At 38.0% G+C, this 18,484-nt stretch overlaps 1 protein-coding gene and 1 long non-coding RNA gene across 3 annotated transcripts; both read right to left on the bottom strand.

Annotated features, from left to right (window-relative positions):
* Positions 1-1,466: 1,466 nt before the first annotated feature.
* On the bottom strand, positions 1,467-8,604 carry LOC108280182 (ATP-sensitive inward rectifier potassium channel 10). The gene is made up of 6 exons (XM_017494995.3): positions 8,282-8,604; positions 5,188-5,509; positions 4,745-4,956; positions 3,922-4,053; positions 2,886-3,063; positions 1,467-2,515 (listed from the first exon to the last, which is right to left on the bottom strand). Exons 2-6 carry the CDS (start codon positions 5,507-5,509, stop codon positions 2,124-2,126), a joined length of 1,236 nt encoding a protein of 411 aa, XP_017350484.1. The 5' UTR covers positions 8,282-8,604; the 3' UTR covers positions 1,467-2,123.
* A 3,058-nt stretch (positions 8,605-11,662) lies between these two features.
* LOC108280238 (uncharacterized) lies at positions 11,663-17,852 on the bottom strand. Of its 2 annotated transcripts, none has more exons than XR_001815734.3 (3): positions 17,581-17,852; positions 16,951-17,205; positions 11,663-12,827 (listed from the first exon to the last, which is right to left on the bottom strand). It is a non-coding gene; the product is annotated as an uncharacterized LOC108280238 (long non-coding RNA). The 2 variants fall into 2 exon arrangements; XR_006984267.2 differs by having other exon boundaries at positions 17,046-17,205; positions 17,581-17,835.
* Positions 17,853-18,484: the final 632 nt, after the last annotated feature.

Here is an 18,484-nt window from a genome sequence, read left to right as displayed (position 1 = left end):
CCAAACATTTCAACTAAGGCAAATTCTCTGAATCATATCCACATGTCTTTGGTTTTCAGAAGTCTATAGCCAAGGAAGCTGCAAACAATCTCACTCTGGGGAGAAAAAATGAGTCTTTGTTCACTTTATTTTGCAATTATTTGATAAGATTAATAGTTTTATTGCAAATAATTTTTTTTTATGAAACGTAGTAAAATTTTACAGTAAGGCCATTGTGTCACTGACCAGGATGCTTCTGAAGATAAATGAATGAGCTAACCATTATTCATTTTACATAAAGGCCATAGACAGCATCATTGATTTTCCTAACCAGATTATATCACCGATGGAGTTGTACTTCACTTCACCACAATGAATGAAACTGTTGTTAAGCTGGTTATATGCTGCTGAATAGGTCAACCATCAGCTTTGACCACTGGAAACTTAACATCTTTATAATGTAGCTGTATGCAGTAAGCATCAGAGAATATAGCAATGTCATTATTTTCATTATTAAATGTTAAAAGTCTTGCTCAAGGGCAAGAGATTTTCCCTTTGGATTTGAACTCACAACCTTCTTCTTACACAAACCCCAACAGTAAGTCATGCAAATCTGGTTTTCCAGGACACAGTCATTATTCAGCGTTGAAGAGACTGCATGTTTACAGCGGAGTTATTTTCTTTTTTGGATATTGAAATTCAACACTAGAATTTATTACATTTGGGCCATTTTTTGACCACATTTCAAATGCTGTTAAAAACTATAAATGTTTCTGCTTACTGTTGCACCACATACACTTCCCTTTGCCATACTTGGTCCTCGTGCGCCTAAACATAACCTTATTTGTCCCCATTTTGTCTGCTCTCTGAACAACCGTAACCCCTCACTACCTACTACCATTTCGTAGATCTATATGTAAATGAGTGAAAGGAAGACTATTTATAGGTAACGTGCTGTGCAAATGTGTAATTCCTAGAAGCAGAAAAACCTGTTTGTCATCCTATCTACTTCTCCTTCTCTGAATAAAATTGCAGAAAAAAAACGAGGTGTGTTACAAAAAGAGGAACTCGTTTTGACCTCTTGGGAATTTTTTTACTTAAATTTCATTTAGACTAAATCCAGCAATAAAAGCTTTTGTGGTGCACTAACAAGTGTGGGTATAGTATTACCATTCTCTATTGGCTTGTGGTTAAGAAATATTGACATATCACATGAAAGGAGTTAGTGAGGTTGGCATACGTACAAAGTGGTATTCCATTTTAAACCCTAGCAGAACAAGAAATGGATGAGGCAAAACTCAAGATGCTAAACAATAATTTGTGGATATTCCATTCTGTAATTATATTATGCTGTGGTTACAGACCTAGAAGAAGATATATAATGTCTTTTAAACTCTGTGTGTGTGGATGTGTGTGTGTGTGTGTGTGTGTGTGTGTGAACATATTAAATTTTTTCCCTTATTGTTTTCACCCTGTATTAATGAAAGTTTTCACAAAGTAGTAAACCTTTATTATTCTAAGCATCCACCATGTCATGTGTGTACTCTTAGTATTCAGTGTCATAATGGTCATTGGTTCCTTCATTACAACAATTCATTACAGTTCAAAAACAAGACACAAAAGGACATACCCGAAGTGACGGAACAACTAGTTGAAATCGAAAATTGTTCCCAATTTCAGTCTGCATCATAATCTGCATCAGGTAATTGTTTTTGTGATCATCATCATGATTATTATTTATATGCTCGGCAGTGTCCAAGTGTTCCGACGAGTTATAAAGGTTTATTGAAAACCAGTTACACTGCATCTTTACTAGTGGCAGTAAGTGTAGCCACCAGAGGGAGATATTATCTCACTATTTCCACCTTGACAAGACCAGGTTAAATATTGCTTATTTATACACAGTAGCTTAATATACTGTATCTAAATGACATAATAACATTTTAGTACCTATGTTTCCCAGTGGTATGAGTAGTTTAACAAGATTTCAGTGTTATACTTTTACCCTTTATATATTAGGATTGTGGTGTTTTGTTACTTCTAATATCAGGACATTTTGATGGACGTCATCTGTTAAGTATGGCACGTGCTACTGTGTGTGTGAGTGTATGTGTGTGTGTGTGTAGGTATATACTATAAGTGTGTTACACATTACTTATTCTAACTCCTAATGGACTCCCATCTCTCCCCTTCCCCCTCTCACTCTCCTGGCCTGCTTCTCTATAACTCAGCTCCAGCTGAATTTTCTCTGGGTCTCCTCCCTCTCCGCTACAATGGTAATCCTGCTGACCTTGTGAGGACTGTCTGAATATGGGCGGGGTCTTGGCCCTGACGACCTTGTCAAAGTACGCAAGATCAGCAACATATTTCCCCATTGGAGACAGAGAGACAATGGGTGGGAACTCATAGCCCCAAAGAATCTCTTCAGGCAGGTAGGACGTGCGCACCTGGCACATAGCAGATGTTGGCTCCACCGTGGAGCTCATCATCACCAAGAGCTCGAAATCAGCCAGCTCCGGCTCGGTCCATCCAACACCTGCAACGCAGAGAGAAAGAGAACAGTGACAGAACGAGAAAGACAGAAAGAGATGGTGATGGAGGTATTAGTCCAGGCTAGATTGAAACGTTTCGGTGCATTTGAGAATATGCAGGAATACTCTGGGCAAATTTTGATGCACATGATTTGCAAATGTTTAAGCAAAAGCTATGAGCTACTGTTAGATTCCAAAGAGGGCCTGACAAGAGTACATAATCAAAAGTGCATCGGCCAAACAGGTAGTGTCCAAAACGCACACTACTGGACAAATGAGCATGGCCTGGTTCTACATCCAAAATATAATATAAATGAAGACATTATTTTTCAAATTCCTGTCATTTTCATTTCACAGTTACTATAGTAAGTATACCCTGGGCAGCCCATGCTCGGAAGGGGCTGTCGTTGTCGATAGTGTGGTAGAAGGTGAGGGGGAGGATAAGGAATGGGCTCTCGCTGGCTGTGTCCACGCTGAATGGGATGTTCTTCTGGTCTAGGCGCACTGTCTCACCCTCTCTAGGCGCACAACGCTGGAGCAGCTTCCCAGTCACCTGTACAGTTCATCTTGGTGTCACTCAAACACATAACGCACATCCAGTATAGAATTATTCCTTCATCGCAGTGTGTATCGGTTGTCATAGTTGCTGAGCAGCACTAGGCTGATCCAACCACTGTGTAGCAAAGAAAGCTGAAGAACTTTATTTCTGCCAGCGTTATCAAACCGCACACCTTATCCACAGGGTTAGGACAGTAACTATATCTTTTGAGAAAATAGATCTGTTTATAGCCTAAATAAGTGTCGAATAGACATTTCATCTGCATTCTGGGGGCCTAGTATGATTCAATATAGATAACACTGAATCTATGTGCAAACAAAAATGTACACTACCAGTCAAAAGTTTAGACACACTGACTCTTTATTTTATTTTATTTTTCCACATTTTAGAATAATAATAAAGTAAAAACTCTGGAGTGTTGTGATAAAAAAAAATCCAAAATAAATCAAAATAATTTAGTATTTTAGCATCTTCAAAGTAGACCCCCTTTTTGCCTAGAATTTCCAGAAATGTATTCTTGGCGTTTTCACAACCGATTTCTTGAGGAATTTCCCTGAATTGCTTTTTAAACATTATTAAAGGAGTTCACACCGACGCTGGACACTTATCGGCTGCTTTTCGGAATTTTTCGCTCCGAGTCGTACGTTTAAAAAAATATTTTTGTAAATAAAGTGTTAGTTTTCTAATGAGAGAAATGAATATGTCAGCACGATTATATTTTTGTCTACAACACAGATTTCAAACATTTAATCAAACATTTCAGTCGAGTGTCCACAAACATTTGACCGGTAGTGTAGATGAAATGAAAAATACTGAGAAATTCAGTAACAGACCCCTCCTCTAGTTCGTTACCTGGCAGCCCAAAAGGAGGCTCTTGCGCATGTTGGCCACCCGGATCATAAGACACGGCTGCCCGTTGTGATTGGCTATTACAGCATGCTGGCTGAAACGTACTGTCTCCCCCCGTTTCTTGGGCCGAGCAACCTGACAGAAAGTGTGTGAGAGTGTAAGAAAGACAGAGTCCTTCGGAGGCATCTTGCCACCAACTTTATAGGCATCAAACTCTCTGCAAATTATTGTATGTTTAATCCGATATGCACGCTTAAATACATTCAACTCAATTCAATTCAATTTTATTTGTATAGCCCTTTTAACAATGGACATTGTCTCAGAGAGAGACAGCTCTCAGAAACAGCTTTACAGAAACATATAAACACAGGATACAGATTTTAAGTGTGTGAATAAATCCCAATTGAGCAAGCGACGGTGGCGAGAAAAAATTCCCTAAGATGATATGAGGAAGAAACCTTGAGAGGAACCAGACTCAGAAGGAAACCCGTCCTCATCTGGGTAACAACGGATAGTGTGAAAGTAAAAGAAAGTTCATTATGGATTTTACCATATGCTAATGCCAACAGGAGAACATATATATATAAATAATCCGTTTATATGAATGCCAATTTTCACGTGCCTCAAAATGTCAGCTCGTTTGTCACTAGCCATAGGTGTTTTCAGCTAATCCAGGCTAGCTGAAGCAAACGATGGGAATGTATGTCAGTTCAAGGTTGTCAGTATGTGTAAGGATGTAACAGTGAAGTGGAAGCCGAGAGTTAGAATAGAAAGTGGTGGTAGTGCATGTGTCGCTGTGTGACTGATTGTGGCCCAGATGCAGCACCTTGGCGAGGAAGGTTCCTGTGATGAAGATCTCTATGCCGGTGGTAATGAGAAGCTGGATGACGAGAAGTACAATGCCAGATGGACACTCTTCTGTGATACAGCGGAAACCATAGCCAATGGTCGTCTGCGTTTCCAGGGAGAACAGGAAAGCTCCCGTTAGCGTCTGCATCTGCATCACACACAATGTGTGGTTGGCCGGAGGATCGAATTCTGAAGATAAAGAGAAACCTACTTCATTTCCCCTACATTTTCCCCACAGCCATCATTATTACCACATATATTCAGTCCTGTAAATGTATTATTTAATCATATAACTGAGTGGGAGTAAGATTGGTCCATGCACACACCTCTTGTGGCGTAGGGGACCTGTTTTGAAATTTGAGCTCCTTTATATCAGTCTCAGTGCGACAATAGTTGTCTGTCCAGCCAGACACTACTCACCCAGCAGGTCTCCATGCACCAGAGCCAGCAGATACCACAGCAGGCCAAAGGCGAACCAGGTGCCCACAAAGGTGGCACTGAACATGAGCAGCTTGTATCTCCACTGCATGTCCACACAGGTCGTCCATGGATCACGTAGGTACAGTGCATGTTGCCCGCTCCTGTGCTCCACACGCACGTTGCTCCGTCCATCTTTGGACATTAGGCGCCGACGGAGGCGAGGTGTTTCAGTTCCAAATCCTGTCCCTCCAAGTAGTGGCTTCAGGGCATCTGTCTGTGTCTGTGAGTGGCACACCTTCTGCCCATGGAGTGTTGATGTCATCTGAAAAAAAACCCACAACAATCTGTCACCTCCATACTATACTTCTGCTAAGTAGTCTATTATAGGGATGGAACAAGAAACCAAAATCTCAGTTTTACACAAAAATCTCACAGAGGTGAGATCCCTAAAGGGGTCGTCAAACGAATGCTGCTTTTGTTAACTATATCACAACACCACTTGCAAAATTAGTACTCTAGAAAATGCTCGAATGTGTGTCAAAATATTATTATTATTATTGAGAAGTTGCTCATATAGCAAGTGAGTATTTAAGTAGACTAGTATGCAAACAGGCCAGTATGCAAGTATGCTAGAATGAAAAGAAGCACAAGAAGTAAAAGCACCTGGCAAACCGTGTTTATCTGATGAATTAAAACAGGAAGGAGTATTGCTTTACACAAGAGCTGCCTTAAACACACAAAGAGGCTACTTGTTGCGGCATAGGGGAAAAAATGGACGAAAGGGAGGCATTAAGTGACGGAAAAAAGTCACTTTCTTAAAGTTCCCAGGCTGTTCACCAATCTTTTCCTCTAAATTTGTTTCTGTCCTTCTGTTGCTTGTTACCACACACCTCTTTCCTCTGAGCTGTTCTCTCTCATACTCTGTGGTCCACTTATTTTAGTCTATCTTTGTGTGGCTGTGTGTTTTGGGAGTGATTGGTACACGTGGGATTGATGCAAACGCTCTTAAATCCAATTTAGACTCACAATAGCATTTATAAAGTGTGGAATTTTATTACAACTGCATTGTACTACTTCAACATGATTCCCATTACAGTACATAGTTGTATTTTTTGGGCATGAAAACCTCAGGTGGAACAGGATTCCTCGCACACTGACTGCTGAAATGTTGCCTTGAGGAAATGACCCTGGCTGCTAAGATCCAGGAAAAGGTCAGGCCATGGTCAACAAACACTTGCTTTTACACATGTTGCATTCAGTATAAATTCTAGATGAACACACATACACTCTGTACAAGAATTTTCAATCGGTAATCAACATCTCAAACCATCTCTAGTGTTGTGTCATTATATAAACTATTGGCATTGTTCCTGCAATTATGCAAGCTGCAGTGTTTATAATTACAACAGCTACAATAACCGAATACTAATTTATTTCCTTCACCCCCTTCTGTTCTCTGTCTCTTTTACGCTTTGTTAACATCGTTATCAGTAACGCAGGACACTATGGTCCTGCAAAACGTTCTCGCGAATGAGGAATCTCTCTGCACTTTCTTCAGTTACAGGATTTACAATTTTATGCCACCTATTTAGATTTAGTCATCACTTTTCTTTCTGGTGCTTTCATTCCTGGCCAGCTCTTTCTTGGTCTCTTTCTCTGGTACAATGGATTACATTGTTGAAAGCACCGATGAAAGAAACAACAGATCAACAACAAACAGATTTTTGTAGTCTGTGTGTGAGCAAAACACGAACCCAGAGAGAGAGAGAGAGAGAGAGAGAGACAGAGAGAGAGACAGAGAGAGAGACAGATAAAGAGAGAGAGAGAGAGAGAGAGAGAGAGAGAGATGAGGATTGAAGGAGACTATTCATTAGTATTCAGAGTGAAAAATAATCCCCCTGGGCTAAATGCAACAGATCCATCTCTTCAGCATCCCTTTTTGTCATCAAATCTCTCTTTCTCTTTCTCTCTCTCTCTCTCTCTCTCTCTCTCTAGGTTATGTCTAGAGCCCACACGGTTCTTGGAACGTGTGAGTGGAAAGCCTTCTATAGGCTCCTAGAAAGAACAATTTTTTTTTTACTCAGCATTCACCTGGGCACAGTGTTTTCTGACATTACACTAAACTAATTATTCAGTTCATTTGTTATACTGAACCTTGTAGAATATGCGTATAACAGTTTCCTGGCATTTTCATTTATGGCAGTTACATTGAAACCCTCACATAATATTGTAGTTAATATTACTATCATATGGCCAGGTTATAAACTTGTACATCATTCATTTACTCTTTTTGTTTGCCAAATAATCATTTAAGGTTAGTAATGAGTTTGTGCTGGTTTGTTCTTTAGTCAGTCTTCCTGTGCTGTAGTCAGAAACTGACAAGAAGGCTCGATGAAGATAAAGAGTGTACAGAGTGTTTAGATTTATTTATGTCAGATCAGTTAGGACCAGTACAAAACACAAGCGCATCACAGCTCAAGGGTCCCGGGTTCAAGTCTGAACTCAGCTCAGGTTCCATTTTCCTCCCATCTACAGCACCAAAATCATTCCACTAGGTTGACTGACAAGTCCAAAGATCACTAAGTGTGAATGAGAAGATGAATGAATGAAATAATTAATAAAAAAAAAAATTAGGACTGCAGGAACTGTATGTATACAAAAAATAAATAAATTATGTAGTAATCAATCAATTTATCCCTAAAGATGTACATTCAGAGTCTATTAGAGATAAAAGCAATAAAATCTATGAACGAGGTCAGATAACAGTTCTATAGTTGTTGCATAAACATACAGGTCCTGATTTTTTCTTCCATCATATTTGCTTATTTATTATTAATATTAGAAATGATTAACAATTTGCTGTCAAGTCTGATTTCTTCAAACGCCTCATGGTTTTTGAGGGTAAGTGCTAATTTGCTAACGTCGCTGCTGCTCACTTCAGACTTATTTTAAATGAACCGCTTTCTGTCCCATTACAGAGAATGAAGTTCGAATTAAGACGTAAACCTGTCGGTTCAATAAAAAAAATTTTTTAAAAAAAAAACATCGATTAAATCGTTGTACGTTTGCGTAAGTGTCTGCTTGAGGCTCTTACCTTGGCGGTTTGCTTAATGGAGTCCCTACTGGGGAAACAAAAATTTACATCAAGCGTCCGTTGGCGGTTCAGGTCCTCGCGCTCATTACATTATAACTTCGGCTCGCGCGCTTCGCGCCACACAACCTGAGGTAAAAATCTGAGGTAAAAAAAAAAAAAAAAAAAGACTTCCGTTCATGAGGAAGAGGAACATGCAAGCAGCTCTTGCTTCCTAAACTCTCTCTCTCTCTCTCTCTCTCTCTCTCACTCACACACACACACACTTTGCCCCTTTTGTGCGTCAGTTCTGAGATCTGTGATTAGCCAAGCAGCTCATTTGTATAATCACACACTGTGTAGCACACATTTAGCACAAAACTCCTAAACACACAAAGTTAAAGGGACACCTTTTATGTGTACACAGTAAACAGGCAATACCCTCAACAACCACAACATTACATGTTATCACAACCACCAGATAACAACCAAAGATACTTGAACAGCTATTAGCATGTTGTCAATCATTGTCTTGTCTTGTGTTTTCCCTTTATAGGCTAGTATAGCCTGCTAACCTGCTCAACAGGGTTTTAGAGTACCAGGGGATGGATGAACTAGCACCAGGACATGTTTTTGATTGAGACTGAAAGTTGTTCTAGATAGGATAGGGCTGATTTGTTACTGATGCTGTAAAATGCAAGTGTATGTGTGTTGTGTTGTGTCCATTTCTTCCATACTTAATGAATTTTTTATCTCTGTAATCTGTCTCTGGTGTAATGTTGTGTCTGTAAGTTATAGTGGAAGGTTGGTAGGTTTTCTTGCAAAATTTTGACCTTATTTTGGTTAGTTGTTTAATATTGTATAGAGGTTGTTTATTTAACATGATATACAGAACGACGCATGGCTACTCATATGTTGTTCACAATAGAACACGGAAAACATATTAAATGGCCACAAAGGGATGCACCGTACACAAGAGGAGCCTCACACTGAGAAAGTTTGAGGAACACTGGGGTAGAGTGCCAGTTGTAAGGATGTTTTCCACTGGTGTCACAGGTGTCAGATGCTTTATTTATTTATTTCATAAAATCTCAAAGTGTTTTTAACAGAAAATATGTTTAGTGTGACCATAGACTCACAAAAGAGTGGTGCTTCTTTTTATTCTTTAAATCATTAGGCCTGTTCATCAATGTTATATATTCTCAAACTGCAAAATGTTATCATAAGTCCAAATGACGACCAGGTGGTGGTCTACAAGTACGCTCCCAACTGCTAGTGTCTTGCCAACTTCACAACATTCTGCTGGCTTGGCAGGCCACATTTCCAACCAAAATCCTACAAAGACCCTTCTATACAAAATGGTGCTTTCTAAGACGCTGACTCTTTAGAGAGCACTAAGCAACATGACACCCATGCAGTTTTCTCAGAGGTTTTTAAACTCCTTTTAGAAACTCTTTCCCAACCTCATTTCCCTGAACGGAAGGTTCTGGGACCATTCTCGGACTTCCGCTACACAAAAGCAGCACAATCCGTGAGCAGCATAAGAGAGAAATATAGAGTGGAAAAGCCTGTATAAGCACAGTATTTGAGCAGTTTAAGTGTTTATCGGTTATTAATAAAGGTTCAAATCTACAAATCAGAAGGTTTAAATAAAGAACGGGAGAGAAGAGAGAAGAATGCAGCCTCCTGATCTACGTGAAAAGCTGCTAACACCTTACAAAAAAAAGACTTTAGTGTTACTTTTAACACTCTATCCTCATTTACTCACTGCAAACACACACACACACACACACACACACACACACACACACACACACACACACAATAAAAACCATTGTTAAACATGATTTAAATCTCAATTATATCAATCCAATTATACAAAACTGTCAGGTGTCCCACCAGGGGGTAGTGTCGGGCTAAAAGTTGAAGTAGGCTATAGCGCGTTGCATAAGTATATGTCCCCCTAAACACCCCCCCCCCCCCCCCCCCCCCAACTTTTCCACATTTTGTAAAGTTACAACTTGGAATTGAAATGAACTTAGTTAGGGTCTGTGCCAAGAATCTACACAAAATAACCCGTAATATTGAACTGGAAAATTATTTGCAGAAATTATTTTTAAATATGTAAAATAAATAAATAAATAAATAAACATAAAATAATAACAATAATAATAATAATAATGAGGAGGAGGAGGAGGAGAATAAGAATAAGAATAAGAATAAGAATAACAATACAGTAAAAGTTGCGATTGCATAATTACTAACCCCTTCGTTACAACTTGCTTTATAGAGAATCACATTAAGTTTGACAAGACAGAGTAGAGCACAGGAAATGGAAAATATTTTTGTTACATTATTCAATATACACAAATTTATGTAAATGTATATATTTAAAAAAAACTACAAAATACTGGACTACAACAAAAATGTATGGCTCGTCATGAAACATTTACAAAACACATTTCTCTATTCTCAGAATACAAAATGCAAAGTTACAAAAAAGTGTTTTGCAAAATGTTTATTTTGAAATGATAAATTAGAAAACAGCATTTTGCATTTCAAATACCGTACGTATCTGAAACACATGAACCAGAAATACTGCCCATCACTGATAGGGAAGTATAAAATGATTCACCATGTTTTAAACCTCTTTTACAATGTTCCTATTCAAACAAATGTAGACAATTAACCAAATAAAACTACCCACATGTTAGTTTCTCATGGAGGGCTATAACTTCTTGGCTGTTATTCCTGAACCTCTGAGTAATGGTGCTATGCAAATTTCAGTATACACTAGCTTTCTGTCTTCTAATGAGAAATAGTTTTAAGCTTGGTTAAACAAACACATGCCTCCAGACCATGCTGACCATGCTGTCCTACAGTAGGCTACTGTACACATTACACAGTAAATGTCCTGTAACAATGAACTACATAGATTACTTTCAGTCTGATTTTGAAGATTACTGTGGTGTTCTGGCTAGATCTAGAAGGTCTCAGCAGGCTTGAGAACACCATAATACAAACAGATAATACTCCTTCTGACCTTCAAACCTCTACATGGTTTTGTTCCCACAATATTTGGATGTTTTTCATCATCACCGGGCCCATATTATAGAGGCCTAGTTATTAATTAACTTGTTCTACATTTTTGACTTCCTCTATGAGTAGCAGTTTATTCACTGTTATGGTTCATAAACTATTTATCAACATAATTTACTTTAACAGTTATATCCACATCTTAGGGTGTCCAGGTCATAAAAAGGCTTAATTTCACTGAAATTCAGACTGAAATTTAGTCTGAAACTAAAGTCTTTAAGAAATATGAAATTGTCATAAAATTTAAGTTAATACAGTTTCAAATTAAATTCTCATTGCCACAGGCAATGAGAATTCAGGAAATTGATGTACAAAGAGAAGAGGAAATTCTGCAGAGGAGTTCTGCAAACAGCATGTCCAAATGTTTTATTTCTTATAGAATTTTGGCTGATGATTCATTGTTATGCAAATATTTGTGAACAATTACTAGCAATTGTCATCACACACCTAATGAAGCACATCAAACACAAAGAAAAACTTGACACAAATAATACTATTACTGGAAACAAAGTTACTGAAAAAAAAGCAAAACAATATAGCAAAAACTATGTAGGTGAAAAAATGTACTAAGAGACTAGGGTTAGTTAGAAGGCCACTAAAAATATTACAGTTACAGATAAAATAATGACAAATAAAAAGCATGACAGAGAAAACAAAGTAAAAATATAATCATGCAGTGATTTGATTATGTTGGTAGCTCTTAGTAGGTATATAGCTGAGTTTACTGTTTTCTTGTATGCCAATATGCTTGTATAATTTTTTATTATCATATGTATGCATTATGGAGCCCCTGAAAGGACCTTCGCTGCAAAAAAAAACAAAAAACAAAAAAAAACAAGCAACCACAACAAAAAACATACATATTTTTCTGAAAGTGACAGTAAGTGTTGAGCATGTTATAATTACCTAAAACATTGCATCATGACCTTTTCTTTCAGAAAAAAATCTATCATGGAAAATGATCATGTGCAGACACAAGATTCTCACAAGATTTATTTTTAGTATGTATGCTTATGTAAAGGTCCCTTCAGGGGCTCTGTAATTTCAGTAGCTCGTTGTTTCTGGTCAGTTGTCAGCAAGTGTCTCTGCTGGAACTGAAATGTTTTTATTCCATACAAAATGTCACTTTACAGGCGACAGAATCTTTTTGCAGAAGCTTGAACACTTCCTTTCTTCGGGAGGCCAAAGCAGAATTCCTGTTTTCAGCTAATGCTAACAAGATTTCATGTTATTTTGTATAGATTCCTCAGTCAGTCAGTCATTCAGTTGCTCAGTCATGCCCCAAACTAAGGAATTCTTGTAGAAGACTTGTTTTGTTGTCCTATGTCCAGATACCAGTTGACAAGAGCTTTGTTGTAAACGAGGAGGTCAAAAAGGCTGAGTAGCTCAAAAAAGAATGTAGCAGTACGCATACAAGTTTGCTGAACAATCTCAAAGCAATCTCAGCTCATCACCCAGTCAAATCAAGACAAATCTGTGAAACAGAATTGAAAAATGAATGATTTTTATTATTTTATAATATCATTGTGCAAAAATGTGTAGTGTGAATTATAGTTAGCCAACAGTTCCAAAGTCTTAAGACAGTGGTAAGTCCAAAATTATGGCTCTACATTACAAGCCAGGGGAATTAAAGTATTACAGCAGCAAGAACCTCAAAGGTACATGTTAAAATGGCTAAAACTTACAAAAATACATATAAATAATTACAAATGTGCAAAGACTGCAACATGACAGGTTTCACAAATAAATAGTATATTATAGCTATAGATTGGAAAGACCAATTCACTGAAGTGGCGTTTGTTCTTCACTGACTCTATCAATAGAAAGACAGGATGGGGGAAGGAGACTTGAGCCTCCAGAAGGCCACCAGCATCTCCCTGGTCTTTCTCATGTTAAGCTCTGCTTAAGGCCCACAAGTGAAGCAGATGTCATCTACAACCCAACACCCACCAACTCATCCACTCCCAACCCCCACACAAACACCATCAAGAATTAATCCAGGTTCAGCGAATAAGTATACTTGTACTCGTGTATACTTAACAACTTTAGAGTGTACAGCACAGAGTGAACATTATCTGCTAACCTTGAGATAAAATGCACAATACAATAGAGGGAAAGAATGTGATGAGAACTCTCTACATGTGAATGTTTATCTAACAGCTTGAATGGGTTGCTTTGTCTTTCTAATGCACCTGCCACCCCTGATAGTGAGTGAAGGCCAAACTGAAAGGAGTATTCAAATAACATTATACTCACATGGGATCAAGGTCTATCTGTCTGTCATTTTCCACAGTAAGATCACAGCAAAATTTCACACTGAGTCACAACAAAATCCCCCAAATGATGAAATAAGTCATACAGCTTTTGGACATAGTTAGTTCACCATTTATCAGTTAATGCAAAACTATAAATTTAACTGTTTTGGCTGGTCTTGAGGTTCGTAAAGTAAATTAAAAGTGATGTAGTTATTTTGTTATTATATAGTTATAAACACAATTAACAAGCCAATCAAATGGTTGAATGTAAAGCTAAATAACATAACAACAAATATCAGAATAAAAAAAACTCTAATCACTTTAATAAATGTATAGAAAGATCAAATAAAATAAAAATACATCTGTGCTGTAAATATAATGGGTTCTTCTTAAGCTGTAGGTTTTTCTTAATACTGAATGATTTCTGAAAGGTCTCATGATACATCTTTACCACCCTGTAATGTTGTCAAAGAGTGTTGAATATCCAGACAGTTAGACAGCCTAGGTCAAGAACACTGTGTGATATTTTGGTTAGGAGTTTGTGATAATTTCCAGCCAAACAATCTTGTTTAGATTTCCAATCTAAACAGATTTCCAATTTAGCTGCCATAGCACCTGAACAAGGTGGCACGAGTGCATGTTTAATAACCATTAGTGCTATTGTATTTAGACATGATATTTGTGCTGGTTGATTTTACTGTAGTTTTGGTTAAACATTAGCTGGTTACTGTATCAATTATCTTTGCCAGATTAATGAAAAAACATATTTTGATATTAATTTAATGCCAAAACTGAATAATTACAAGACTGTATTGGCTGTATTTGGCTTGATTTGTGGTTCTCAAATTGAATTATAAGTGATAAAGTTATCGCTTTAAAGTTTAAAGTTATTATTTAGTTATCATATAGTTATAAATATATTTTAGCATTGAACAAACAGACAGGAAACACACACCATTTCATCTGAAGTATGTATGGATCCTTCTTCTGTTTTACTCAATTTCAAAAAGCTTCAGGAAAACCTATAATGTTTCTTTTCATATCGCTTTTCATATCAATTTTCACTGAAGATGAATGAAAGATTAAAGGATTAGGGCTAGACGGGTGCTAGCATAGTAGTTATATCATACACTTTCTGTCAAACTGTCAATTAAAGTGTTGTGTGTGATAATTTATGACCCTCTGTGCTTCCCTGACTGACAGGTCTGTAGGGGTGGTGAGGGGGGTAACCCTATGGAGTTTATCAGATGATCAATCTGGCTCCTTTGTGTCTGGGGGTGTTGTGGAGAGGTGTGTGTTGGGGGGGAATAGTCCCCCTCCCAACGAAAGGTGTTTATGTTAAAGAGTTTGGTTTTTGGTGGGGTGAAATACGTCTGAAAAGAAATAATGTTTTTAATATGGGGATGTGTTTGTGGTACTTTGTGGCGATATTTCGTTTGTCTAAACACATTGTTAGAAAAGCATGATGTTTGAATGTGTACATATATGAGTAGAATATTTGTTTTGTGAAATAAATGAAAACACTTGTTGATTATGTTTTTTAGGGATCCCGTTCTACCTTTGAATAAAAAGTTTAGGAGTTAAAGCGTGTTTTTAAAAAAAAAAAAAAAAAAAAAAAAAAGAATTTGTTTAAAATAATCGTTTGTATTACATACATTCTAAACACAAACCTTTAGGTTGTAAAAATGATCAAAAGAGCTGTTTAAAAAGAATCCGTATTACTAGGTTTCCAAAAAAAACACATAAAAACTTTAGGAGGTAAAAATGGTTAAAAGAGCTGTTTAAAAAGAATAGCGCATATTACACGACTTCTAAACAAAGATCCTTACGAGGTAAAGATGTTAAAGTGCTGGTTAAAAGATGTTTAAACTAGGAGATAAGTTTTTTCCAGAGTTGTCTTCCAGTCGCTGGGTTAAGCAGTAATGAAGTTAAACTGAGACACCTCACTCTCGCTAAACCCCGCCCACACATACGTGTTTTCAGACACGCCTCTCTCTCTCCCTCTCTCTCCCTCTCTCTCTAAACACACCCATATACGTGTTTTCATCGTAGCCAGTACGTTCTGTCAAAATGTCAATTACGGCGCTAGAAACTAGAGGGCTAATTTATGGTTTGTGTTTTTCCTGACCGACAGTTCTGTAGGTACACCTAATTTATGGCCAGGGGTGGTAGGGGTGGTGGGGGTGGTGGGGGTAACCCTATCCACTGTATCAGTGGGTCTTTTTGGCACCTGTATGTCTGGGTTGTGTCCTTCCATTCCTGGGGGTGTGTGTTTTGTGTACTGTGGGGGATCTCCCCCAACAAATGTGTTTATGATAATGACACTGTTGTGAAACGTGTTTCTCACTGAATTAATCACACACAAATGTATACCTTTTTGTGGTATAAGAGAATGTTTGTTTCTGAACTTACTTTTGTGGTATTGTTTTATTTTGAAGCTTAAGGATGGTTTAGGGAAATATGTCTGAAAAGAATATCAATGTTTAATATGGGCGTGTGTTTTTGTTACTGTGTGGGTTATTTTGTTTGTGTAAACACATTGTTAGAAAAGCATGATGGTTGAATATGAATATATATGAGCAGAATGTTTGCTTGTGAAATATATGAAAAAACTGTTGATTACGTGTTTGGGAGAACGGCGTGACTTTGAATAAGTCCCCATATTAAAAACATTATTTCTTTTCAGACGTATTTCACCCCACCAAAAACCAAACTCATTAACATAAACACCTTTCGTTGGGAGGGGGACTATTCCCTCGCAACACACACCTCTCCACAACACCCCCAGACACAAAGGAGCCAGATTGATCATCTGATAAACTCCATAGGGTTACCCCCCTCACCACCCCTACAGACCTGTCAGTCAGGGAAGCACAGAGGGTCATAAATTATCACACACAACACTTTGATTGACAGTTTGACAGAAAGTGTATGATATAACTACTTAGCATCCTTAACCCATCCTTAACCTATCCTTAACCCACCATGTGACACAGACAAAGGCGGAAGATGATGAAATGTGTGGACATGTTGGTATTTTTTCTACAGTCAACTTGTGAAATGTGTTAAGTTGCACCAGGTCTTGCATCATCCCACTACTACTACCTGATTCATTGCAAACAAAAAGCTTTTCATAAGATGTAAAATACATGATATGATTCATATATATAGTTCAACACATCATGAAGTTTCAGTAATGTAACATTGTCTTTTCTCCTCTTTACTGTATCAATAGTATCCTCAAACAGATTGCCACATTTGGTACCCTATGGGAAGCCAAACAACTCAAAAGCTGGTCCAAATTGAGCAACTCAGAAGAACTGTGCAGCGCTGACCAAATACCTGCGCAACCCACTAGGTAGCCACTGAATAGGGCAGCGTGGTCCAACTGACATGTGCGAATCACTGGGTAGTGCAGGGCGGGTGGGCAGGCAGACCTGTTATCGGCGCGGCTCAATGGACCAAGCAGCGCGACCCCCTGAACAACGCAGGGAGGCCTTCCTTTGGTGCCACTTGTTTCCATTTTCCGTGCTCCACATTCCTATCCAGTTGGTGGAGGTAATGCACCAAAGCTGGTTTGCCAACCACCAAAAAAACCTTAGAAGAAAAAGAAATCAGTGATGACTAGGTGCATCATGGAAACCATATTACGTAGTCCTGAAATTTTGAATACAATTGATAAAGCTCTACGAGACAGAGGAAATAATTCACAAAATGCACAAAATGAGAGTAGAAGGCTTTTTAATTGTCAAATTTTCACAGAAACCAGACCAGCAACACTGGCCTAACATGGATCCATGAACATGAGAAGAAGGTAAAAAGATTAAATAAAAATTTACCCTTAGAAACTATGCAGCTAGATATATATTTGCTTTAAGGCACGAAAAGTGTTATAATTGATTACTTAATTGTCTGAAGTAAAATATGCTGTCGTTTCTGAAATAGATGAAGAAAATGCAAGCCCATACTTACATTTATCTATTTACTGTAGGTGCCAAAGAAACACAGGTGGTCCTTTCGTTAGAGAAGTATGTCTTTTGGCCGCCCGCGAAACCTCAGTTGTCTACAGGAATGGCAAGAATCCAACGCCTACATACAAACATTGGAATGCCCAACAGTTGTTGCAGCACATTCATTGAACTGTCTCGACCTGTTCAGATAGTGCAATTAATTCCAAGAGGACAGACTGTTATTACAGAAAATTGAACATTATGCTTGAAATATCTTCCTTTTTATAAGGAATCTGAAAATATTTCATATAACAACAAGCCGTTTAATAATAAAAGACCCTGTAACCATGGCCTTCAAATGGACAGGTTTAGATTTTAATGTTGCTAATAGCCAGGTATTAGTCTTTGAATTTTATATGTACATCTATGTGCTCCTTGCGCTTTCCTGTAACTTTCCTGTAACAGTAGAGCATGGCGCTAACAATGCTGAAATTATGGGTTTTATTATCTTGAAATGCATAAACTTGATAATACCTTGATGTACCTTGTATGCAAATTAATTCGCTTTAGATAAAAGTGTCTGAAAAGTTATTCAGAACTTATCACAGGTCCAAAACTTTAGCTGAAGCACCATCACTAGCCCAGACAACAGCTGCCTGTCCAGCACATCATCAGCACAGACACCAGCAACATCCTCGGTCCAGACAGTGGGTACAGTCATATCCCAGCTCCAAGAAACTTGTATCCCATTGGAAATTCAACCAATTTCTACACCTCAGCCACTTTCCAAGGCTGCAACTGTTTCCACACTGCAGTTCGAATCTACAGCCACAACTTCATCATGGGTAAAAAGCACACCACAGTGCACTCCTAGTACTACAGTATTATCATTGGTCCCATTGACCTCTACCTCTCTACTCCCAATC

Source organism: Ictalurus punctatus, chromosome 20, assembly GCF_001660625.3.
Source record: "Ictalurus punctatus breed USDA103 chromosome 20, Coco_2.0, whole genome shotgun sequence".
Taxonomy (NCBI): Eukaryota; Metazoa; Chordata; class Actinopteri; order Siluriformes; family Ictaluridae; genus Ictalurus; species Ictalurus punctatus.
The sequence above is the reverse complement of the archived record's forward strand: the minus strand, read 5'-3'. Positions and strand labels throughout refer to the sequence as shown.

Coding starts and splice junctions, on each gene's coding strand:
- LOC108280182 (XM_017494995.3), bottom strand. CDS start 5,509: ATGACATCAACACTCCATGGGCAGAAGGTGTGCCACTCACAGACACAG. Junction 4,054..4,744: donor CAGGAACCTTCCTCGCCAAG/GTGCTGCATCTG, acceptor ACTTTCTGTCAG/GTTGCTCGGCCCAAGAAACG. Junction 3,064..3,921: donor GCCTCCTTTTGGGCTGCCAG/GTAACGAACTAG, acceptor TGAACTGTACAG/GTGACTGGGAAGCTGCTCCA.